Source organism: Balearica regulorum, chromosome 9, assembly GCF_011004875.1.
Source record: "Balearica regulorum gibbericeps isolate bBalReg1 chromosome 9, bBalReg1.pri, whole genome shotgun sequence".
Classification (NCBI taxonomy): domain Eukaryota; kingdom Metazoa; phylum Chordata; class Aves; order Gruiformes; family Gruidae; genus Balearica; species Balearica regulorum.
The window spans coordinates 11,492,097-11,518,765 of record NC_046192.1 but is presented as its reverse complement, the minus strand read 5'-3'; the positions used below and the strand labels follow the sequence as shown (position 1 = coordinate 11,518,765).

Genomic DNA, 26,669 nt, shown 5'->3' with positions numbered 1-26,669 from the left:
AGAATATTTGTCATATGTGATGAAATATAAAAATGCTTTTATTTTAATTTGCCTGGATATTTTAGACAATAGTTTTTCAGATAGGCAGATTTGTCAAATGGCTAAAAGGATATGAATGAACTTGAGACAGACTTCAGGCATCTAGCAGTGCCATGACAGGTCTTTGCTTGGTATAATTTTTCCCACATTTTATGTTTTTGAAGATGTAAGCATGTAAACTGTCTCTGGGCCATCAGAATGCGTTAAAAATTAGGGCAGACATGTTGAAGATGTCAGCTTGGAGAAGATACGACATTTCCTTTCTCCTTCATGCAGTGAACACTTTTTTCCTGCCTTTAATCTCAAGATGCACTTGCTGGTAGAAAGTGTTATCATCGACTATAAAAATGCATGTATTTTCTGCAGTTGTATTTGATTTCTGGATTATTGCTTTGGGTGTCATCATCAGCTGTGAAATCTTTGTGTATGTCCTACAAACCACATTTCTCAAAATTTTGAATTTGTTCTGTTATTCATTTTTTCAAACTCATGCGTTTTCAATCAAATACTTGCTTTGTTACTTTTAATTAACAGAACTTCCTAGAAAGATCTGATTCTGTCAGCTGGGATGAAGCATTTTCTTATTGGAAATTTCATTTCAAATAAAATCTGCCAACGTAGTTCTCTGGCTCACAGCTTTACTGCAATTTTAGACTTAGATTTTTCCCAAAATATCCTACTTTTCTCATACTGTCATCTTATTTTTCAGAATCCCAGCTTGCAGTTAAAAAAAGGCCATGCTTGCAGGAAAAAACAAACTGATGCAGCAGACAAGCTGCAGACAGTTTGGAGCAGTAACTGTTAAACGTGGGAGCTGTCCTACTCTTCCCACGGGACTTTGAATCGTGCTCATTCATGAGTGTTTAAGCCTAAGTCAGGAAGAGATCTATGAGTGTGGATGCTCTGGCTGGCTGGAATCTGTAAGCAAACAAGTGTCTTTTCTTGAAATCGGGAATAAGCTGACATTTGTAGATTCTACAGCTGTATTTAAGACCCTTGATAGAGGGACCCCATTTTAAAGGAGGTTACAGAGTACACAGTCATTTTTTGTCATTTTTTACGCTATCTGTCCTTAGGAGTGTTTTATATCTGGGTAGATTAATGCAGGTCAATATCTATCTTCATTTCATTGTATTTCCTGTGTTAAATGCCCAAGTAACATCTCTGGTTCAATGGCTCCCTATGAAAGGAAAATAATTTCAGTTTAATAGTTTTATTTTGTTCTGATTGTCAAGTGTGACCTAAAGTGCGAATGTAGTCGTTATCCTGTTCTAAAAGTGAGATGGTCAGCTTTGGGGGTAGCGATGGGGGTTGTTCTAAAAGAGGTCCCAAAATACTGTCAAAATTTTACTTCTTATGATGTCTAGTTCCAACATTTTTTTTTTTTTTCAACTTGTGTCAAACATAAAACTTTGCATTTCTTGTTTTGAACTCCAGTAAGAAGTGATAAAGGAGAGACTGCCCTGTGTTTTTAGCAGGATTGAAACAACTTCAGTACAGGAAATTGTGGGACAGAACTTCATCTCTGGGTATTTGGAGGCCTGTTTTCAGCAGGAGAGAATTATCAGTTTTCAGCAGTTGGATGCGGTTATGTTTGAATTTTTGGAGGACTGCTCAAACTCATTTGGGATTCCTTCAGAGGAAATTAATGCAAACATTTGGGAACTTGCCAGAAACATGACAGTTTTTTATTTTTTCTTTATGGATGTGAGTCGGGAAAAAATTATCCTGCAAAGAAAGGAACACTGACATAGATACAGTGCTCCCTAGTGGAGCTGATGCTATGTGTGCAGTTGTATACATTACTTTATCCAATATGTCAATATTCAATAAGGCACCATGGACTCAGTGACCTTGGGAGCATTACATGATTCATTTGATTTACAAGAATAAACTGTTCTGAACCTTCGATCTGGTATGTCAAACAAATGAGGATTTCTAGTAGGATCTGTCTCCCTGTGTCGAACAAACATTGAATGTTCTTCAGTAAACAAGAGGGCTGGATGCACTTCAGCTGCAGAAAATGATGGCATTGTAGAATGGAGGTACTATTCAAAAAGGCATGAATACAAAGACTGACTAAGGCTGCTTTACTATTATGTAACGTTTATGTAAAACTCTTCATGGACACTGGGATGGTGTCCCTCAAGTATTAGAAATTGAGACTCTGTATGATTAAATCTGCTATTACATATACTATTATTCCAATCTTACTATTGAAGCATTTTTTTATTTTTGTGACCATGCTAAAAACCTTCAAGCCTTTTTCTGATTCCATACTTGCTACATTTAAATTTTCCTTCCTTGTTGATAAGCTTTTGTTCTGTAGTGATGTACTCCCTAATAACACCAGTTTTCCTCAGAGTAAATATTCTTATAATTTATTTTCTTAGAATAAGGCAAGATGCTACTGCTTCTCTTATCCTGCTATGGAAGGTGACAACCACTGGATTTAAACAGTGCTCACTTATTGATGGCAGAAGTGTCACTCTTCTCCAGGCACTGGGTGGACTTGTTCTTTCTGAAGAAATGCTTGCATTAGGAAACAACTACTTTATTGGTGAGTCACATGCTGACTTTCTGTTTATCACCTCTAGGTGACAGCTGATGGTTTACCCAACATTTAGAGAAACAAACAGGTAATTCCCTTAATTTAAGTACTAAACTCCAGTTGCATCAAGGGAGGTTTAGGTTGGATATTAGGAAAAATTTCTTCACTGAAAGAGTGGTCAGGCATTGGAACAGGCTGCCCAGAGAGGTGGTAGAGTCACCATCCCTGGAGGTGTTAAAAAAAAAAAAAAAAAAAAAGACGTGGCACTTCGGGACATGGTTTAGTAGACATGGTGGCGTTGGGTTGACAGTTGGCCTTGATCTTAGAGGTCTTTTCCAACCTTAATGATTCTATGATTCTATTCTAAGTGCTGCTGAAAGATCCAGATGTGATATTGGGACCATATTTTAGACGTTAGCTCATTCAAAGCAGGCATGAGGTACACTAAATTCTTACACAGGTGGCACCATTCAGTTTAAAATCTAGATGTTGATTTTTGCCTGATGCCTTTAGATGATGCAAGGTATTTTATACATTCTGTTTTAATCAGCTGTAAAGCTTTTGGTAAATGCTACAGTAAATAACTATGAATGTTTGAGTTGTTTCCTTGTTAGATATTGTATTATGGGATACTTCGCAGAGAAGCTTAAACCTGTATGCAGTCCACTTGAAAAACTGTATTAAAATATAGTAGGAAATCCAATCTTCTAACAGTGTTTACTTGCACTACTTTTTCTGGTCTAGTTTTGTCTCTGTGAATATGAAACCTCAAAAATATACTATATGTCTCATTGGGCAATTAAATGTTAAGGATCTTTGTAGAAGGGGTGTAATGAAAATAGGCTGATATGTTATTTTTGAGTGTATGGGAAATAATGCTGATTTAATACTGTATTTATGCATAGACACAATAGACTTAATTAAATTGAGCTTTCTGGGCAGATGGTTTATTATACCAATGACATGAAACCAAAGTCATTGTAATAACAGCATTTATTGTAATCTTCTTGAAATACTGTATATCTTATAATGAAGTATAAGCTGCCACAAATTGTTATTCAGCAACTTATCATGCTAGTAAATGTAAAATTAAAAGCATTCTGATGCAGAAACATTGGGCCAAGTTCTAAGTGTGTAGCTAATACAGAAAAAACCACAAATGCAGTAGCAGTGCCATGTTCTCTCCTTTCGGAGCTGTCACTTAGCAAAAATATTGCTTGAAGGTTGTTAGTATAATAATTTAATTAGTATAATAATTTAATTACCATCAGCAGTGGTTTATTTTAGTGATATTTATTTTCTTCAAATAATTTTCCAGTTCCTTATATTTTCTTTCTTTTTTACTTCCTTCCAAGATACTTAGTTTTAGCCTTTTTCCTTTTAATCTAGTTTTGCATTTAATTTATCATAGTTAAAACTCTCCTCATGTGTCTTCCTCAGTAATAAATTTTTGTATTTGCCTTATGGTAGTTAACATACAATAAAAGTAAAGAAAAACTTGCTGAAGACAGGATAATTTGTAACCTTTATGTAGTCATGGAAGTACCTAAAGGCATAGTTTTGTCTATAGGCTCCCAAATAGAAGGCCTAAGTTGCTCTGTGAAGGCTCTACTTGACTGTACATGCCATAGAGCATAGGCTATTAATTTAGATAACTAAAGAGAATATTGTCTTACTCTTTCATAGTTTGTCTTGTCCTACTTTTCTCTCTGTAGCTGTCTTTTGGTCACTGGGATTTTTACTTTGAATTGTTTACTGCATGCTAGGTAACATGAAGTGAAAATATACCTTGGTGACTATAAAACAAGGTTGATATCATAAAAATTGTACTAACGATCTCACTTATTTCATGCAGTACAAGTTTTCTGAGTCCTCTTATTTTATTGCCATCTGGTTTTTGATACCTTCTTTGGTCTTCCTTCTTAATTTCATGATACTGAAATTCTTTGTAGAATTTTCCAGTTGTAGCGTAATTTGATTTATGTAAAGAACGTGAATTGTAAATGCGTATGCATGGAGCAGCAGGGAGACTCCAATAATACAGTGATACGTTCCTGAATAGGAGCATCTGAGTGCTTAGTAAAGATGAGTGCAGATACAGTGCATTTGAATTTTTATAAATCCTATTTATTTTAGCAAATGGATGGATTACCTGTAGTGCTTTTGATAGAAAATGAATATGAAACATTTGCTCTGCATATCTTTTAGTCCTCAGGCGTTGCAACTCTACACTATGATATAATCAAGTAATGAGATAACCCAACTGTTTTCTGGAGTAAGTTATTTTATGTGGCCTTAGTTTAGTTATAGGTTTTCCCAGAATAATTTCCTGTCATTAAAACACTTGAGCAGAAAAGGGTGAAATACTAAAGGGATACGGAAACTGAAACATGAATTTGTTAGTTTAAAAGTGTTTGTGACCTATCAACATCTATTGTAAGAAAGCGAAAACAGAGTAGCTTCTGGATTTTCTTCTCAATTGTATGGAAATATTCTGCTAACTTTCCATCATCAGTTCTCATCCAATAAAGTGCAAGTCTTGGGTGTAAAACTTAAAAAGGAACTCAGTTATTTGGTGTGAAGAATGTTAAATTTTATCTGAAATCCATAATTCTACATAAAAATAATTACATCTTTACTTCAGATTTGATCCAGATGTAAAGAAATGGTCTGTGAATCTGACACACCTCACTTAAGTTTTTAGTTTTCAATAGTTTAGTTTTCAATAAGATCAGATGAATAAATTTTTTCATACAGATAAATTTCATTTGTTTCTTGATATACATGTTAAACTTATTCTAAGTACAGTAAGTTAAAATGGATGATTTTATACAAAAAAGCAATAATGTAGCATGTGCTTTTATTAATGATATTTAAGCTAGACCAATCACGAGGCCACAAGACAATATAGGATGCTGTAATGCTGTGGACCATGCCAGTTGATATATTTACTTTATATACTTCCCCCCTCCTTCCCACAATCTTTTTTCTGCTTATTCAAATGAGTTTATAAAGGATTGTTCTCTTAATTAGCAACTTCTATACAATGCAATTTTTTTTTGAACTTTAAAAAAATTTCTAATTAGAACTGTAAAAGAAAAAGGGGAATATCTAAGTTTATGGGGAGTTTTTTCCTCACTCTCTTGCCTCCAAGTTTGTTACTCAGCTTGATACTTTAATTACCTTTTGCAAATCTCTCTGAACAAGATGGTTATGTCAAAGATAAAACATTTAGGAAAATGTTATTTGGTTTGGTTTGTGTTACCTCATGGTGACACAAGTTTAAAGTTGTTTATACAAGATTGAAAAGATTCAAAATCTGGCAGTAATGTACTGAATTGCTGATCATGTGAGTCAGGGCACAATGTCTAGAGGTTGGAAAGAATGCAATCTCTGAGATCTAAAAATAGACACCTTAATCATAGCCCTGTTTACCCAGAGACAGTACCTGCACTGTCTGAGAGTGAAGGTTTTGTGGGAAGGAGAAGAGTGTAACACAACCAAACAAAAAAGAGCAATAATAGGATTGATAAAATGGCTGCTGCATCTGCAAACAGTCTTTTGCAGTGCAGGAATAGAGTTCTGATGCCACCATTATGCAGCCTGATTAAACTACGGCATTTACCCCATTAAAATAAGCTCCAGTAGATGGGCAACAATACTAACGTGAAGACTGGCTTGTACCTTTTGTAATATATTCTTACCGTGACTGCTTTGCTTAGAGTATTTTTAATGAGTTTGTAAGATTTGATACTTACACATGTGCCAGTCTTCTAAAATAATTGATTATGTTTTATTAGAAAGTATACTTATTAGCCAGTGGGGAAAAAAAGACCAGTATGGTTCAGGTTTTGAAGTGAAAAAGCCCCTGAAAGTACTGATTCACTCAGTAGGTTAGGTGGGTTAGGTGTAGAATGAAGCACATAGCATATCCTGATGGCTTTTAATGCCAAGTTACTATGAGACAAAGGTAATTGCTAGATGGTTGATCTGTAGTACAAAGCTGGTGAACTGTTGATCTCTGACCACTGTTTGCAACAAAAAGGTTTCATTTGATGCCAAAAGAATTTCAAAAGTTTTGTGCCCAAATTCAGGCTTAAAAAAAAAAAAGTACTTTATTGACGGCAAATGTTTTTAATATCTACACAGAAAAATGTCAATTCTGTGGAGTGCTATGGGTGGATATTGAGATTTGCCAAAGAGATAGCTCGGAAGTGAAGGAGGAGGGAATTAATCATATTTTTAAATAAGAGCTATCAATAAAGGGATTAACATTTAAAACATATTAATTCATGGAAAGCCTGCCTTTTACTTCAGCAGAGCTATAGCTTCATGCTATTTGTCCCAATGTTCTTTGAAGTTAATGAGTGATTCTTGCCTAAACTATTTATCATAATTATAAAATCTCATCAGTATTTGTTTTAATGAAAGATCTTCATACCTTCATGCTGTCAACTCTGTTGACAAAACCTGCTTCTCATCAGCTTCCATGGTTTAATGTTGGAAAAATTGCTTTTCTGCTCTGGTGTGCCTACTGCTGAAGCTGCAGCAGTGGGAACTGTTTCAGAAAAGTAACATAACAGACGGTTGGGTGTTAGTATTTTGCCTCCATTTCCCCATAGGTAATATGATAGAAAAGTTTGTGTATCTATAGTTGTTAAAAAATGCTTGCAAATAGCTTGAAATTACTTACTTTTTGACTTTGTTATTTATTTAGCACTTCCATGATGTAGCTTAAAAAGCAGCTTTCAGGAGATATTGCTACGTTAGTTTTTTAGTTTACTGTCCTCTTATAAAATAGAGGAAGAAATTTATAAGCAAAATTGCTATTTCTCAGATAGGACCTTACAGGTAATAAGACAGAAGACTTAACATTTAATATGAGTGAATATTTTTATATGAATAGAAAATAAATCCTCCAGCACAATCTTTAAATTATAACGCTTATTTTCATCACAGCAAAGAAAAACTGATGTAGACCAGGTGTGTAATCTGGTTTTCTGCAAGATGCCCAACCTTTTAGTTCAATACAATTTAACTAACTGGTTTAAACTATAATGATAAAGTATTTCAAGACTATTTCCTTAAATAAAATTGGTAGCTGTACAAACTCACTTGAAAATGGATGCTATAACATCTTTATGGTGAGATGAAGAATACTGATGCTATTCAAATGCCAGCACCTATAAGGCAGCTTGCTTGAATTCCACAAAACGTTCTGAAGTTTTGCTTAAAAAGGAAAATTAATTCTTGGCTCCTCAAGCACAAGGGATCTGTTGCTTTTTAAAATGTGTGAACCACATGTATATATGTAGAGAAAGAATAATATTTTCGGATCCCAAATGCTGTCCTGCCTTTCTAATGCAACAAAGTATTTTCTTCAGTATCTCTGTTCTGAGCAGTTATTTGCTCTCTGATGCTCCTTGGGTTATTTAATGAAGCTCCTTGCAACATCTCATCATACATTAACAAGAGGTCACCACTAATATGACTGCGGGTATATTGAATAGGCGAATGAAACTTAGTGTACAAAATGCTATATTAAAAATAAGTAATCTAGAGAGATATTTTTGAAACAAGTCTGATTTTCTAGCTCTTTTTATCTGGTGACAGAATTTCAGATTAGGAGGCAAGTTGTAACTGTGTCTTCTGGATGGTGAGTTTTGTGTTGTTACGTGTATTTAAAACACACATTTCCATGGAAAGAAAGCAGTTGGCATGTTGAAATTGTTTTTACTTAAGCAAAAACGAAATAGGACAGTTTTATTTCATAATAGGAGATGTGTGAATTGAATACACTGAAAGCCAAGTAATCAAGTTACTCTGGCTTTAACAAGTTACCATGTGTCAGCTGAGCATCTCTGTGAGCTCCTAGCCCATGGCATATGTGCAGTCATTTGACTTAACCCTCTTTCACTCTGGACTAAATTAAATCACATTGCCTTGCACATGCTGCAGTTGGAGCGTTCACGCAGTTCTGCTGTTCAGCCGACGCAGTAATGTGTGCGTGACTATTCAGTTACTTTTGTGCAAGTCAGCCTTGCTGTTGGGGGAATTTGGTGACAACTGCTCCAGTTAATGGGGTTTCCATTGTTATGTGTGCAATTTGCCTGGAAAGGCCATACTGTAGGCAGTATTGAGTATTGTGCTCAACTGTGAACATTTCCCTGGGGTTCTGGGCATAAAACTAACCTTGCAGAAAACGGCCTTTTGATAAACAACAGCGGCAGGAGAAGTGCAAACAGCATTAAAAGTTCAAAGAAGTGCTAATTTCAATGACTTTTTAAAAAGATGGATGTATAAGGCAAAAAGTTAAGCATTCATTTCATAAGCTGAAATCCAAACCATTCTGAAGAATGCTGTTCAGCTATATAAGAAAGGGTATCTTTACAAATAGGATAAAAATCAATATCCTGCTCTTCATGGTCAAGTTGCATGTGCCTCGTCTCACATATAAATTGATGTAAACATTAGACTATTTACTTTTTTAATACACTGTATTATTTTTTAAGCTAGCGTTTAAATAATTTTTACTCTTTGGGATCATCTTTAATTAGTAAATTATTCAAAATGAATTTTTATTCAATGTTACTTCTAGCAAATAACAGTGGGAAATTATTTTTCTAGTCTATCTTCTGAGGGTTCATCTGCTCAAATTTGTAATGCTTGGCAAAATACCTTTTGGTTTGGTGGTTTGGTTTTGGTGTTTTTTTTTTTTTTTAATTTCTCTTTCTTCAAATATGGCTTTTGTGACCAACTCACAGTCAAGATATTTACATTCAGTTGATCATATGATTGTTTGTACTGTGAGATCTTGGGCAAACTCCTTAACCGGATCTGTAAAATAAGGATACTAATGCATAATATAAAGGAAAATGTGAGGCACATTTTAATAATGCTTGAAAAATGCCTTGAGATCTTCAGCTAGTAGTGTAACATACTGTACAGTGTATTTAAAAGTAGGGTAGCCACTCATACGTCTTTAAGTTTAACCAGTCACTATAGATAAATGCTAGCTAACCTTGCCATCCAATCTACCGCAGTTCCCCTTATCGCAGTCCCAGCTATGCCATTTGTATTCCACCACACTTACCTGCTTTTGTGAAGTGTGGTATCAGAGATTCTGGTAGTCTACGTTTTTGCCCAAAATAGTTCACTGCCAGCTTGGCAGCATTGTGGAGACGCTGATAAATAAGCGCATAATGGGGAAATTGTGATACAGGAAATCTATTAGAAGGTAAGTCTTGTCACCCTTCGCTGGACTTTCACTGTTATTTTGGACAGTAAGCAGAGTCCTTGAAGCCATGACAGAAGGTCACACTCTAAGCTACTGTCACATCTTCTTAATAAGCTGTATGCAAGTGGTTTCAGAAGTGTAACTGTACTCTTGCTAGCTGCCTATTTCATAATCCTATCATGGGTTTCGGTCCAGTCAAGCTATTAAGTTGGGTAATTATTTAGTAACAGTGAAATTCAGAAATTACTGTTTGTTACAGAGGAGATGGAATGTGTGTTTGGGGATTTTTCAATGCTAAGTGAATTCAACTAGTTTGCTCGGTTCATAAATATATTTTAACCGTCACTCCTTCAAAACTGAGGGCTAGGTTGAAAGTCAAGCTGTGTTCTATTTCTTCCCAAAGTTTCAGTAATAATTTTCTGACACCCAAATTTTGCTGTCTGTTACACCTGTGTAACAATGTCATTGTCAATCTGCCTCTGATAGAATTGCAGTAATGTTACTGAGAATATAACTTGACCAGCAACACATTTATCTTTATCACTGTAATGGTGATTACATCTGAGAAAAAAGTACATGTTTGGTTTTCAGAGTTGGTAGTGAAGGAAGAAAGCATATCTATTTTTAAACTGAATGTGACTATGATATCAATTTGGAGAAGAAAAAAATTGCAATGATAAGTTTTACAGTCACTTATCAACAACAACAAAAAATTCTTTAAATTGCTGTTTCATGTGAATTTTTGAAAAATATTTGAAACAGTTCTTGAACTCATTCTCATGAAAATCTATATATACTTTCAAAAGCAGTATCTGACCAAGGCTTCTGTGACAAAGCACAGTAAGTGTGCTGATCTATATAGAATTTGAGAGAGTTGTACCACTTTTAAATAGTGCTATTTGTGGGCAAAATAGCAGTTTTGTTATTGCAGCTGTATTTTTGTATCCCCAGATGCTATGTTGCCTAGCAGTATCATTAGAGAATGATCTCAGATGTTCTGTACAAGTATCCTATGGTACTGATGGCATGGAAGTACTGCATCAAAAATATTGCAAATGTCATTGACTACTTGTTTCTCTCTTCTTGTTTTCCACTTATGTATAATAATCATCCTAAGGCAAACTAGGAAAGGATTCCTGAACCATTTTTTCAAATGCTGTAGAACAGTATTAGTGTCAGGGCCCTGAGGGTATTGGTAGGCCTTAATGACCATGACCACTAGGGTCATGGAAAAGGTGACAAATGATTGTCTTTTTGTAAATCAAAAGGATGCCTCTACTATTTCAATATGTAAAGGTCAATTTTCACAATCAAGTGCATAATCAGAACATCTTGTTATGCTTCTTCACTTTTTTAGGTCTCTAAAATGAATTGAACATGACTTCCATGAATGCGTGGAAGGATTGAGCTCTCATAGATTTGCTAGATGAATAACCACTATTTGAGATTGCGACGTATAGTGCCATAAGAGAGGTAAATTGGCTTGTATAGTCAAACTGAATTTACTACTTTGTGCTTAGATCAAAAAAGACACACATAGTGGTGATTAGCATAGACCCCTGTGGTGGTCTCCATAGTCTTGAATGTTAGCTATACCATGTGATACATGGACAGTGGGAGTGCTATTGACATGAAATAATCTTTGGATAAAATTTGGATATAACTTTAGAAGAAAGGACTAGAATTAAAGTCTCCATTTGTCCTTTTACTGGTGAGTACTGTAATAAAAATTCAGTGGTTTTTTTTTTCCCCCCCCTAGTTTCCCTTCTTTAAGTTACTCTTATGTCTGCAAAGTTCAATGGCCACAAAAGAAAAAATTGACCATATTGACCAGTCCTGTTTAGCTCACTGGATAACATTTTCTCCTGTGATGAGAGGTGTGGTCAAACAGAAAATTTCTCTAGGATTTTTTACACTTCAGGTTAATTCTATAACTGTGTGCTATCTGCGAATGAACTAACAGACATACTTATGTAGCTTCTATCCTGGGGCACTAAGGCTTATAAACTATGGTTCAATATGCTCTGATAGCAGCTGTATTATTTCTGGAAACTGAAATCAGGTCTGAAAGTATTATAGCTTCATTGTGTTACTGTGTGACGTGAACTGAAGATGTGGTGCAGGCACAGCCAATACCACTGCTTGGGTCCTGAAGGACTGATACTATCCGGTTTTCTTCCATTTGTATATATCCCAGTTTCCTGTTTTCCAAATAATGAATAACTGACTGTACTTCAGGAACGGTGTGGAGAAATTACATCACCTTATTCTGGGGCCCTTTCTTATTTTCCTACCCATCTTGACTTACCGATGACCTTAGTGCCAGGGCTATGTTCTGTGCGGAAAAGATGTAGGCACTTAGTGTCTTTTAGAACTCCACTGCTTTGCTAAATGTTGAAGTTGGCTACTGACCCCAAAAGCTTTTGGTGTGGGAAAGTGTTGAAAGAGAAAAAGAGAACAGATGGAAACTGATAGACATCCCACTGCTGTCTAATTTTCTCGGGAAACCAGGCTAAAATTAAGTTGAGAACTTGGGGACTGATGCTTCATTGTGAGTGCCCAAACCCCTTGGCAGTCATGCTCTGTCATCCAAGAAGCCTTTAGGTGGACTCAAAGACCTACACTTTTGTGAATTGGAACTTCGATGTAGGGAACTGTTACTGTATTTCTGCTGCAAAATGATAATTTATTCTGCTCCTGATACCACCTTGCCAGCGAGTAGGCTGAGGGTGCACAAGAAGTTGGGAGGGGACACAGTCAGGACAGCTGACCTCAACTGACCAAAGGGATATTCCATACCATATGATGTCATGCTCAGCATATAAAGCTGGGGGAAGAAGAAGGAAGGGGGAGGACATTTGGAGTGATGGTATTTGTCTTCCCCAGTAACTGTTACGTGTGATGGAGCCTTGCTTAACTGCAGATGGCTGAACACCTGCCTGCCGATGGGATGTGGTGAATGAATTCCTTGTTTTGCTTTGCTTGTGTGCATGGGTTTTGCTTTACCTATTAAACTGTCTTTATCTCAATCCATGAGTTTGCCTGGCTGGGCAAAACCATGGCAGTTCTTTTTGGTGCACAACATGGGGCTCGAAGGGTTTGAGATGACCACAGGCTTGATTGGAACATGCTAGATGGAATTTATAGCTGTTTAGCTATAAAATGGCAGGCTCCTGTGCTTGCCATGGGGCTTGCTTGCCTTACTATGTATTAGAGTCTAGTGCTCGAAAGCTTTTTGCTTTTGCTTCTTGCTGTACTGCTTATTGTCTTACTCTGCTGTGCCTGGGAACATTTTGATAACAGCAATGTGCAGGAAAGCAGGGCTCCATCATGCATAACTGTTACTTGGAAAGACAAATGCCATCATTCTGAATGTCTCCCCGCTTCCTTCCTTCCTTCCTTCCTTCCACCAGCTTTACATGCTATCATGATGTCATATGGTATGGACTATCCCTTTCGTCAGTTCGGGTCAGCTGTCCTGGCTGTGTCCTCTCCCAACTCCTTGTGCACCCCCAGCCTACTCGCTGGTGGGGCAAGAAGCGGAAGAGGCCTTGACTGTGTAAGCACTGCTCAGCAACAACAAAAACATCTCTATATAATCAACACTGTTTCCAGCACAAATCCCAAACACAGCCCCATACTAGCTACTATGATGAAAATTAACTCTACCCCAGCCCAAACCAGCACAGTAGTGCCAATGAAATCACGCAGGCGTTTCTCAGGCTATCAACCGTGTGTGCACAAAGCTTGAAAGTGCCTCCTCTGCAATCTAATGACTACTCACATCATATTATTATTTATTAGGTTTTAAAATTGTTTCCATAACATTACTGTAAGTAGTTTGACCCTGAATTCTTCAACTTAAAATGCTCTGATGTCATTGTGTTTTAACTAGCTTTAGAGAACCAGCAAGTTTAAACTGAACAAAATTACCTTTTGCTGTAAACAGCTGTAATATTTTTCTCTAGATCTTAGATGAAGGGAGCTGTAAACATGCTTCTGAAATTATTCTCCTACCTAGAAGCTAAAAATAGAACTTAAAACTCACTCTAGTTCCATTGCTGTTACGGGAATTGGAGAAGAAATTAATTGAAGTGCTATGACCTGAGTTAAGGGAGTCATATTTAGATGATAAGACAAGCTGCTTTTAGCCTTAAAACCCAGAGATCTCAGAAAGCTGTATGCAACTTTATATAAGTGAAAATAAATAGCCATGTTTTTATTTTTTTAGTCTTTGATAATTAGGTGAGATAATTAGAAATTAGAGGAAAATATGTGGCATTCCAGTGAGAATAATGATTTTTTTTTTCAGTGGTTTGCCTAAGGGTTTTTGATACCAAAATAGTAACAAGACTGAAAGTACAAAGAAGGTTGATTTAATATTCCTTTAGGGAACTGTCCTGAAGAATATGTAACAATCTGCTTCAGACAAGCAAATGTGAACCCAAAGACATTTTCTAAATACCACATTCTTCCAAGCATTCACATATAATTGCATGACTACCAGTGACAATTGCATTCAATTGTTAAAGGAAATAATTCTGGCTGCATCTTTGAACAGATGGGTAAAAATGGGGTGTTTATTAAGGCCGGAATAAATTGGTTTGCTTTGAAGAGGTCAGCAGATTACAATAATCTTCACTAGCCAAAACAGACCATTAGACATTTGGAACTATAACCCCCCCCCATTTTTTTTTTTTTTTTTAATCTGATCTTTTAGAATATTCAACTCAGTTGTAGATGCTGTACTCAAGCCGATGACATCTGTATTGGACATGAGATTTTCCTGCTTTGAAGATATGGTTTAGGGATCATTGTTTCTAGCCTAGACAACTAATTGTTCAAAGGATGCAGCATTTAAAAAAAAAAAAAAAGGAATCTGAAAATGAAGAACAAAGAATGGAAGTCTTCCATATGATTTTCTATGGAATTTGTAGAATGAGTCATGCTTGACACTTTCATATGCAGAATGTAAGTAATGTTTAGCAGCTGTTCTGGAAAGAGAATTCACCTGAAGTTCAGAGAATTTAATGAGACTTTGGTTTATTACTGTTCATTATAAATATTATCTTGTACTAATTTTTTTTCTGCTTGACTAAATATTGTACTATCTCCAGTCTATAATGCAAGAAGCTGGACTGTGTCTTGAAGTTCCTTTGAGGTTTAGGCTGTAAATGGATTCTAGAATTTAAAGTGGAAAATATTAGAAAAAACATTATATGTCATAAATCTATTTACTGTCATCCTTTTTAAAATTAAGGATATTTAGATTTAAAAAAGCATCAATTTTTACATAAATTATCTCTCTATTAATTTCGAAAGAGAAGTATAATCCTGCAATGGTTCTGTGTCTAACTTTGCATACTGATACTGCAAGCAGTCTTGGACCCTTAGGAGTCTACCTACATTAAGGATAGCAAAGTCAAATTTAAGTTTGACAATTTACGGAAGGATCTTTGGGAGGTTTTTTGTGTATCTCTTTTGCATACAGTATATATATTATACTAAACCCACGCTTTTTATGTCGCTGCCCATTTATTCTGCCGCAAGCTCCCAGTACAAAACAGCTAACTGATGCCACACGCGGAAGGGCTGTAACCCAGGAATCCAATCCCTGTGGTGGAACAATGCAGTTCAAGCACAAGTGAAGTATAGGAGCAGAGTATATGTATTTTGACATGGACTCTGCCTTAATTGTGCATGTCACGGGCTGTGTATGTGCCTCATTTTATGATTCCTGCTGCTGTTTATTTTATTTTCTAGATGTATCTGTTAGAAATATGGGTGATAGGGATGTTGTTGTGCTCCAATGTGTTTTAATGGCTTCCAACCAACTAGTTTTTTAATTCCATGCAATTACAAGTGCTAGCCGGAGATTCATGAATTTTCTTCTTCCTCATCATATGCTCCTATTTTCATGTTTTCTTCGTCTATAGTTGGTATATCACCTTATAGAGTGATCAGATCAGACATTTAATAATATTTGTATTGCAAATACACAGATTGACAGCATTTCTTTGTATATGTATGCTCTCGAAAACTTTATAAAAAATACAGCCAAAGGGATGGTCCATCTGTTACCAATGTAATGCAGTTTATGATCTGTGTACTTTTTAACGCTGAAGTAACTTTTAGAAATTAATTTAAACATTTTTCTCCACTGAATTTAATTTTAATTTTCCTTGTCATTAAAAAACTTAAGGAAATATGTTTTTAACATAAGAAAATGTAGCAGGCAAAAGCATTTGATTATTTGAGACCTAAAAAAATGATAGCAGATTAGAGCTCTGGAGGTAGATCTGTTTCACCAGCCTGTCTGCCTTTTGTTAATCAATATAATGAGTGTTTGTTTCCAAACTATATTCTAATTTGTATTTACATGCATTAAATTTAGATAGAGGTGTATGAAATATGAGCAATTATGTTCTTAGTTGACAGTTTCTTTCAATTCAGTTTTATTTGTTTGTGTAGCAGTAGAGCATTATTATGTATTAGCATATTTTCTCATATAGTAATAATAATTATTTTTTTTTAAGGTTTTTTGAATGATTCAGTTACTAAATGCATTGTGGCTCTACGCTTGACTGTGATAGTGAAAGTCAATACCTGCATGCCTGGGGGAAGCTCTTCAGATAACTTCCAGTGTTCGGGGAAAGGAAAATGTATCACCAAACCAGATGAGGTAAGGTGAACTTACCAAGACCTTCATGTAGTGTGCAAATTCCACGATAATATAAATGCAGGGTAAATTATACTTGGTCCTCTGAGTGTGTGCATACCTTTCTGCTGTGTAATAGACTTCAAAAGCTCACAGATGTTACTAAATACTAACAATATATTTATTCGCTATTCCTAAAAATCAAGCACTTTAAGTAAGAAAATAACTGATATGAGATGCAAAGATTCATACCCTACCTGACAATAAAAACAATTATTCAAATCAGGTATAAGGTAATGTGTACTGCATCTTACTGGCACTATGCAAGAATATTTCTTTATGAGATGAGGAGCACATAGTGGGCACGTGGGATTCCCAATCTCCAGACCAGTGCGTTCCAGTTTGTCTTCAATCTTCTTTTGGTTTTAGGTCCAATTTTATCTAGTACTTATCTCTCCACGTCTCAATAACTGCTCACTCAGAAATCACTGATCAGTGCAATAGAAGTGTCTGAGCATAATTATGAGAGGAAACAGAATAGAGTAAGTTGATAACGTTTAGAAGTTTTCCCGTATGGCTTTCTCCTTTACAGAACACTACATTGAGAGATTACAATGGCGACAGCAATTCCACTGGCCACTGAATTTTTTGTGCGATCTCGTAACATGAGAAAATAAGATTTGCAGTCTGTATACTGCTTTTACGAAACCAGACTGGCCTTTTGTGAATGAGAGCCTGTATTCTCTGTTACCTTCTCTACGTGTTGGTTTTATTTCATGGATTAAAAGTAATCTATGGCACAAATATGTGTAGTTAATCTTTGCTTTTATTAATATTCATTTAGGAGATAAAAGAAATAGTAACTGTTGAGTAAATATTAACAGCTGTGATCCTGCTGTGAGCATTAAAAAATTGGCATATTTAGGGAATTCACTGTTCATCTGCTACCATTTTCTGATTTAAATTTTCAGTAAACATGTTTGATAGAAAAATGACATTTTGAATTGTAACAACAATAATTAAATTGCTACAGTAATCCATATATATGTGGCAGTGCCAACATCTGGAATAATTATTTATTTTATTTCTCAAAAATGAAACTTTAAAATGTTTGTGGTAATGCGTGAACACAATTATTGCAAGATGTGTTTAGAAGTAAGTGCTACTCACTGTACCAGCTGGCTGGTATCTAAATAAATTATTCATTCAGATACAGTGTCCTATTTCATAGTCCAGTTTAGGTTTTCTGCTTTACTATATGAAACATTTTTATTTTATACATTCAGCATCTTGAATTTGATTTATGTAAATAATATGTTCAAATTTACTACATATAACAGCATATAAATTTTTTTCCATTTTTTGTCAAGTTGAGAGATAAAGCCTTTGCTAAATAGTCTTATTTTCTATTTTTTTCATGTTGTTTCTCCATTTTTATGACTCTAATTTCTTTCTCTTATTGGATGTCATATGTCACAAAATAAAAATAAATTCCTTCCTGTATCTATGCAGAAGCATTAATGCTTTTCTGTATTAAAGAAAATGCACATATGACCTTTAATAATTATCCATGTTTTAGAAATCTTTGAGACATGGCAAGTAAAATAAAATAGTCTTTAAAAAGAAACACAAATTGGAGGAGCTATTGTGTCAAAGAGAGAGAAATTGGTACCTGTATGTCCCCACCTGTAATCTTGACATTGAAAGTTTTATATGTTAAAACTAGAACTGTTAGTGATAAATGACTCCTCTCATGCATATATGTAATGTGTGGCTTTCCCTGGAAAATGAACAGAAAAATTTAGGATTGTTCTTATCTTTCCACCTATTCTTTCTTTGAACCTAAGAGTAATCACCGAAAACCTTTATTAAGGTAGTGTTTTTGACGTAACACACAGTAGGCTGTAGTTGACCGACACCCCTGCGGTTGAAGCTGTGGGACATAGCATTCGTGTTGAAGTTCATTTCTGAAGAGGCGTCTGTCAATTCATGGCAGTCAGAGAACTGGCATTAGCAGGATTCTCAATATCTATTATCTTCAAATAATTTTTTAACTTCAGAAATGTAATTGCTTTTTTTCTTACTGTCACAAACTGCTCCTGAATTTTCTAGAACTTGAACAAATGAGAAATGTCCCCAGTGATTGTCGCGAGTGCCATCAAACCTGTCACGTAGCCTACTGGGCTGGGGTAACTCACTGAAACCTCTGACATGCTGTTTCCAAGTGTAGCTGTTATGTCCAGCTCCCTACTCCAGGGAGAATAAAAATGTCATGTTGTCTGTTTGTCCATAGCGCTTTTTAAAATCTGTCAGTTTTCCTTACTCTTTAGCCTATTAGTTGCATAATAGAGCTTCATCCAGGAAACTGATTCAAACCCAGCACAAGCCACATAGTTAAAAATAGAAGGTGCATAATTCATTAAGTGGAATGTTTTTGCCATTGTTTAACTCATCTTAGGTGAGATATGCCCTAAAATGTCTTGATTTCCCCAACGATGGAGCAAACAACTGCCAAACATGCTTGACATGTATAAACCGTTGTGTTGGTTTCCCAAAAGACGCATCTTCTACACTTCTTTTTGCAGAACTGAAACTTTAATTTTCTTTAGGTTTACAACATGCCCGTTGTGATTTGCTGTTTGTTTTTATCTATAATTCATTCTGTTTTACACAATCTAGTCTTGCAGGATGCAAAGCAACTTAGAAGAATGCATAAAAGGCCTAATACCATGAACAAGAGCTCTGCTGGCTGTAGTCAGTGCTTCCAGTGCCAAGAAGATTAATGATTGTCTTTATGTTTTTATGTACTTTGTAGTTTTATTCCAAATCTAGTTTAATGTAAAGAATGTAGTAACACATCTGCTTAATGGGAAATTTAAATATAATTAACAATCTGCAGTGACATAAGTGCAGTCGGCTTACTATTATCTATGGGGTGCACAAAACTATGAACGAATGAATTCTGGTCTGAGCTGGAAGTCATGGCCAGTTTCCACTCATTCCTTACTGATGTATAACTTAGCTTCTACTCAGCTAGATACTTTTTATAGAATGTGGATATGAAATGAAAAGCTTTTAATGGCAGAATGTCTTTTTCAATTACTGTTCCTTTTGAAAGGAACATAAAATTCACCACTTTGTTCAAAGTTCTGCGAAGTGAGGTGATGCTGAGTCAAAGTGATGCCTTTTCCTTCCTTTGTATGAACTTTGTACCTCTGCTTTGCTGCCATGCTTGCCATTCTCCCACTATGGAAGCGGGAACGTTTCAGAAGGATAATACTGGTCTTGGCATAATCACAATATAAATACCACTTTCATGTTTATATGCTCAGCTTTACACCAGAATAAGTTGTCCTCAGTTAGCTGTGAATGGAAGAGAAAACTCTTGTATTAACTCAAAGAGAGAGATTGGTTTGGTGTGAATTTCTGATTCTGTGTAGGATTTTAAAGTCAACTTTGGCCATCTGTTGGATTTGAGAGCCACAATTTTGCTTATGTATGGGGATAAAATGATTTCTTTCACAGATTTCTCTGTTCTGTAACTTCAGCTCTCCCATGTAAAATATGGAAGAGCTGACTGTATAAATATGAAATTTTATTGCTAGAATTAGAACCCTTGAGATTTACACAAAAATAACTCCCCTCTGCCTGCACTGAGAAGTAATGTATTGAACTGAATAGCGATGACTTCCATTTCTTCTATATGGGCTAGATCCACTTGACTGTATTTGTAGAAAGGCCGCTTATAAAAAAGGCTCACATATACCTAAAAGTATGCTCTCCTGCATATGGATGTAGTTTCTTAAGTACAATATATTCCCAAGTATAAAATATGTAATTATCATATAACAATGTTTTGCTTAAATATTATAGCAGCTCACTGTGAGCTGTAATAAATACTGAAAGGCTTTCTCAGCAACAGAAAGAATAGACATTAATTTTGTTCTGGTCATCTTAACAGCTTCTTTACTATAGTTTAAAATAAAAAAGAAAAAAGATGAGCTTTTATGGTGTCTCTAGTCTGAAATTTGGAATCTGATGAGCACATTATTACTCTGCTTACTTAAAATAGGGAAAAATTACCATATTCCAACTATATTTATGATACTTATAGGTGATCTGACTGGGTAATAGCAAATTATTTAAAAGGATTTATTTTATTGCCATCCAAATTGATATATGATAGATTTGCACTCCCATAATGAAGAAAAATGCACAGATGAACTGTCTATTGATAGTAGATTGTTTTGGAATTCTTAGAGATTTTAATACTAGCATCATGGCAGTGTGTAGTTTCTTTTTGACTTAGTTTTCCTCAAATATGCTAGTACATGTCATTCAGGAAAAAAAAATAATAGTATCATTTGGGGAAAGTGAAGATGACATGCCTAATAAAAATGATGACACCTAATCTTTTCTGCAGAATAACTTGTCTGCATCTCAGAACTGTTATCTGTTATTAGACATTTCACTTTGAAGTGTTACAATGCTTTTCTTTTGCTGCTTTCAAAACCCATTTTGTTAACTTCATTTTATGGTAAATTGACCCCTATATCATACTCTTAGAGAGATATCAATATTATCTGAGCTTTTTTTTAACTTCCTCTTTCATTAATATTGTTGAGGCAATGACTGTTGCATTGTTTAAATATATTAATACTGAAATTATGATAATCAGCTTCCATTGCTTTGAAATGAGATTTTAGCGCAGGCAGAGCCATGCTGTTTGTGTCTGTGTGGACAATACAGCCATGCCCTTCCTCTTTGATTAATGGTTCAAGTAATGATGTACTTTGCATCTTACTCTCAGATCTAGCATAAAACAACCATGAACTTGAGCCTACCTAACACACATGGTACCTCTCTGTTCTGACAGAGTTAACTTTGATGGGATGTTATCCTTCTTGGATCCCTTGGTTAGGGATGTATCTGTCATCAGATCGAGGTGGAGAAGGCTGTTCTTATTTTCAGTGCATACACAAGGAACAGAAACACTGAGATCAACCCTCTGATCTCTTCAAACAGGGTACAGAATTTAAGTACAGTGCCTATATTTTTCCCTGTGCTCTATTCATGTCCATTTCAAGAAGAAAAAAATCATGTTTTTCATAGTATGGTATCTCACTTTGTTCATCCAGAACAGGTGAGTTATTGAGATAGGCAGTAACCTTGTTTTTGTATTAAGTCTTGTGTTGGTTTTGCGTGGCAAGGTTTTGGTAGCAGGGGGGCTACAGGGGTGGCTTCTGTGAGAAGCTGCTAGAAGCTTCCCCTGTGTCTGACAGAGCCAATGCCAGCTGGCTCCAAGACGGACCCGCCGCTGGCCAAGGCCAAGCCAATCAGCGCCTCTGTGATAACATATTTAAGAAAAAGAAAAACAGTTAGAGAGCGCTTTTGCAGCCAGAGAGAGGAGTGAGAAGATGTAAGAACATCTGCAGACACCAAGGTCAGTGAAGAAGGAGGGGCAGGAGGTGCTCCAGGCGCTGGAGCAAGATTCCCCTGCAGCCCGTGGTGAAGACCATGGTGAAGCAGGCTGTCCCCCTGCAGCCCATGGAGGGAGGATGAGGGGGTGTAGAGATTCCACCTGCAGCCCGTGGAGGACCCCACGCCGGAGCAGGTGGAGACACCTGAAGGAGGCTGTGGCCCCGTGGGAAGCCCGCGCTGGAGCAAGCTCCTGGCAGGACCTATGGATCCGTGGAGAGAGGAGCCCACACCAGAGCAGGTTTGCTGACAGGACTTGTGACCCCGTGGGGGACCCACGCTGGAGCAGTCTGCTCCTGAAGGTCTGCACCCCGTGGAGGAGACTCACGTTGGAGAAGGCCGTGAAGGACTGTCTCCCGTGAGAGGGACCCCATGCTGGAGCGGGGGAACGATGAGTCCTCCCCCTGAGGATGAAGAAGCGGCAGAAACACCGCGTGATGAACTGACCGTAACCCCCACTCCCCGTCCCCCTGTGCCGCTGAGGGGGGTGGAGGTTGAAGCCGGGAGTGAAGTTGAGCCCGGGAAGATGGGAGGGGTGGGGGGAGGTGTTTTTAAGATTTGGTTTTATTTCTCATTCCTCTGCTCTGTTTTGCTTAGTAATAAATAAGATGAATTCCCTCTCTAAGTTCGCTCTGTTTTGCTCGTGATGATAATTAGAGAATGATCTCTCCCTGTCCTTATCTCGACCCATAAGTTTTCTTTCATTGTACCTTTTCTCCCCTGTCTAGTGAAGGAGGGGAGTGACAGAGCGGCTCTGGTGGGCACCTGGCCCTCAGCCAGGGTCAACCCACCACAATTCTAAACTCAACGTTCCATCCATGAACAATAACAAACGCTTTAAGTCAATAACATCATTTAGTATCAATAAGAGAACAGCTGTGAAGGATGCTGCTGGCAACATGTTTATGGGCACTCTCTACCTGGGTCCTGATCCTACACATGGCACTCCGACGATATGAGATGTTGAGGACAATGCTCACTTTGCACCACTGATGGCTATCGTCTTTAGAGGCCAAAGCAGCCTCTGTGCTGCTGTGTTTTCCACCAATGCTGGAAATGTGGGAATACTTACTGCGTATTTAGTTAACTGTTTAGTTCTTAAATAAAAGTGATTATCTGTTTCACTCTGTTAGCCACTTTCCTATGTAGCTCATATGAATTATCTTCAAAGTAAGTTACTGTGCTGTTGATTATACTAATTTTTGACTGTGTTTTGCTTGCCTGTTTTTCCTCTCTGTTCAGCTACAGCCTTGTTTGGAAAACTGTCATTGCTAATGTGTGAGATACTCAGAGCTGTTTTGTGAAGAGGCTTGGGCAAATATCAGAATGTGTACAGACCGTACACTGAGCAGGGACTTCTGGCACTCCAGATAAATAACATACCCATCATTTTGAGTTTTGGAGATGTATAGTATTAATCCTTGTTTAAACTCTACCAGTGTAATATTTGTAAGGAAGAATGAAATCTGGGTTTTACTGAGTGAAATATTTTATTTGTATGAAGATGATTATCTTCTTTTCTACTTAGGTCACAGCTGTTTATTCATATGAAGCAAACACAAGTAAAAATAGAAGATAAAATACTAGCCCCATCTCTTTGTTTCTAGTTCCCTGCACATTCTGTACTTTGCATTGCCATGTTTGTGCATGGGACAGCTGCGTTGCAGCCCTAACGATCTGGCTTTGAAATGTTCGGGAGTGAGTGATGTTGCCATCTAGTGTTTAATGAACAAAGTAAGAAAGATATTTAATATAAATGTGTACTACAGATGAGAAAGCTTTCCTTGCTTTCATTCTTTGAGACTTCCTTGGCAATCTTAGCAACCTAAAGATTTTCTAAAATGTAATCTTTATTATTTTATTACTAACAAAAATGTGCCGTGTCATGGCTACTAGAGGATTTTAAGATCTTTAACAGGTGTAGTGTTCTTGATCTTTTATTAAGCAGTAAGATTTGGAGAAAGTAACAAATGCATTCAGAAGATCCATTTTAACAAAATTGAAGAGGTGTGTCACTACTGAAGTAGCACTGAAGGGAACCTCTGGGACCTCAGCCCTGCCCTTCACATAAAGGGTGCATTTTTGTAGAAGGATTTTGTTGCGGTAAATATGCATGTTACTTATTCTGACAATTAGTCCAGTACATAAATGTAATTTATGGAATGGAAGAAAAAATGCATAGTGATTTAGACATTATGGATCTGTTCTCAGCCTCCTCATCAAGATGAAATTACTTGGCATCATTAAAAATTTTAGCTGAAAAATTGATGCAGGTTTAGTATTTCAAAGAGTAACTATGCAGTTGATGTATTTGTCAGCTACTGTTGCTGTGAACAGAAAAAGAGTAAAAACATCTTTGTTCAGTAGAGTATTCGGTGAAAACATAATCTTTCAAAATTCATTGGGAAGTACCTATCCTGTTTGTTTTTAGGCAACTTTTTTCTGCGACTGCGAGGACGAGTATCAGGGTTCCCTGTGTGAAGAATTTGATGCCTGTCAGAGCCAGCCCTGTCAGAACAACGCAACCTGCACTGATGTCACACAGAAACACGATGGGAACAATTTCACCTGTAGCTGCGCAGCTGGTAGGTTTTGTATAATGCTTTGAATAATGCATTTTTGGTTTAACATTCAGTGCATATCTTTTGCAGAGCAGTGAACTGTGCAACTTCAGATACTAGGAAAGAAGGAAAATAAAACAAGATAAGGGCAGTTTTTAAAAGGCTGTGGAAGATTCTTATCTGTGAAAAATGCCATTGAAAGCACACAGCCAAACCATGGCCAAATGAGTGAATTATTCATAACTAATAGAACTTTACCTACTAAGAAGATATGACCAAAATTTAGTTTACATCAGCTTTTTCTTAATTGTTTTTGGTTTTTTTTCAATATAGATTTTAAGTATACATTATAATCTTTCCATATATATGCTGTCATTGTAACTAGTGAACTCTTTTCTTCAGTTGCACCAATCAAATGAAAGAAAATTCTCTCCCTGCTATTCAGTTGTTGGATTGTTCCTCAGAATTTAATTAAATTTTGAAAACTTTTAAAAATTTCATAAACTAAACTGAGTAATTTGTGGGTTTGATTAACAAACAAGTGTCTGAGTTCTCTGAAGTTATTTTAAGAACATTTACTTTAAAAATTTGATCAAATGAATATAGACAACTGAAATTAAAATTAAACTAAATATGATGGTCATATGCTGGAGGGTAAATTAAAGATACATGCTGATGGAAAAACCCTTACTAAATGGCTTTTATAGAAAAATCTGCTATCTGAACGTTACCTTTCAAAACCAAACCCAATTATCGTAATAGAACAGTTACTTCAATATATATTTTCTAAAATTATTTAAAAATGAAAGTCGGCTGAGATTAGGATCTAGCAGGTAATTTATTTTGCTTCCAACATTTTACTATACACTTTAATTTCTCTAATACTGGTCAGCTGATATTAGAGAGGAAGGGGACTTATCTGAACAGGGGCAAAAAAAGGGAGGGGAAATGCTGCCAGAATAGACCCTAAGATCTGCAGAACATAAAAGCTATATTGTAAAAAGCAGATGGAGAAATGAATGATTTGGTCAGATTTCTAGTGGTTGTCTCCAAATTGTTATTGACAGGCTTTAATGCTGGGTGGATATTTGTGTGCATTAAATATGTAGCAATACTTCCTTTAACCTGCCCCAAAGCAGGATCATGGAGTGGGTGTTCTGATATTCCCTTAAAGAAGGGAACGTTCTTGTTCTTTACTATAACACACGTCAGGGCAGACTAGCCACTATTAAGTCACTATAGCAAATGTGCAGGAATAAAGAGATTTATATTTGTATTTTTGTATAATGACCTGGATTTATACTGCTCTGAAAATAAGATGTGAAATTATTATGCGGGTATACTCTGTTCTATTTCTTAAATTTGCCAAAGGATCAACTGTCACTTTAACAAGATACAGAAATACAGTTGAATAATGATTTAAATATGAGAAAAGTGGAATGAACTTCAAGTGTTTGAACAATCCCTACCACTACTGTCGTGTTGAATATGGTTGATTCAGAATATACATAGATATAATTCCCACTTATGTACAAGACTCCAAAGGTATCACTGCTGCTGTTACACAGAGATCAGATCTTTGATAGTTCCCGCTTCTATTGGGAAGTTACAAATTATAGTCCCTTGATAAAGCAAGTGCTATTTTATTTGTGTAATGGTATAAAATCCTAGGGTGGTGGTTGGGTTTTTTAAAATATATTACGATCCCAGGTATCTGCCTCAAGTCCCTATATATTTTTAAAAAACTTGACATTTCCTTATTTTTAAAAGCTCCTTATGAGTTAAAAATGTAATTGCTATTAGGGACAGCCATTTCAGTTGCTGGCTTCATAAAGTGTTAAACAATTGTAGAAAAATTGATACCATGAGATGCCAGGAAACAATGACTAAGATCGTGATGATTTCTTGAAGATAATGTAGTTCTTTTACATATTTTGGAAATATAATATATTTCCATTGATGTCTTTACTGTCTTTTAACTTTGGAATTTATCCTTTCAATTTTAAACCTATTTCTCTAAAATATAATATATGCTTTGTTATTTTCATAATTGTTTCTTTTCCTTGTCTCTAGAACAATTGTTAGCTCCTATTGGGGGAAAAAAAAAGTGAAAATTCGAAATATTTCCTTCTACAAATCCCCTCC

At 36.2% G+C, this 26,669-nt stretch overlaps 1 protein-coding gene across 1 annotated transcript in view; it reads left to right on the top strand.

Moving 5' to 3' along the window:
• Window positions 1-26,669, top strand: part of DNER (delta/notch like EGF repeat containing) — a 136,578-nt gene that overhangs the window by 65,203 nt on the left and 44,706 nt on the right. The window contains exons 4-6 of the mRNA XM_075761076.1: window positions 2,433-2,599; window positions 16,364-16,509; window positions 24,395-24,548. Of these exons, the coding sequence (XP_075617191.1) occupies window positions 2,433-2,599; window positions 16,364-16,509; window positions 24,395-24,548 (467 nt within the window). The remainder of the gene's footprint in view (window positions 1-2,432; window positions 2,600-16,363; window positions 16,510-24,394; window positions 24,549-26,669) is intronic.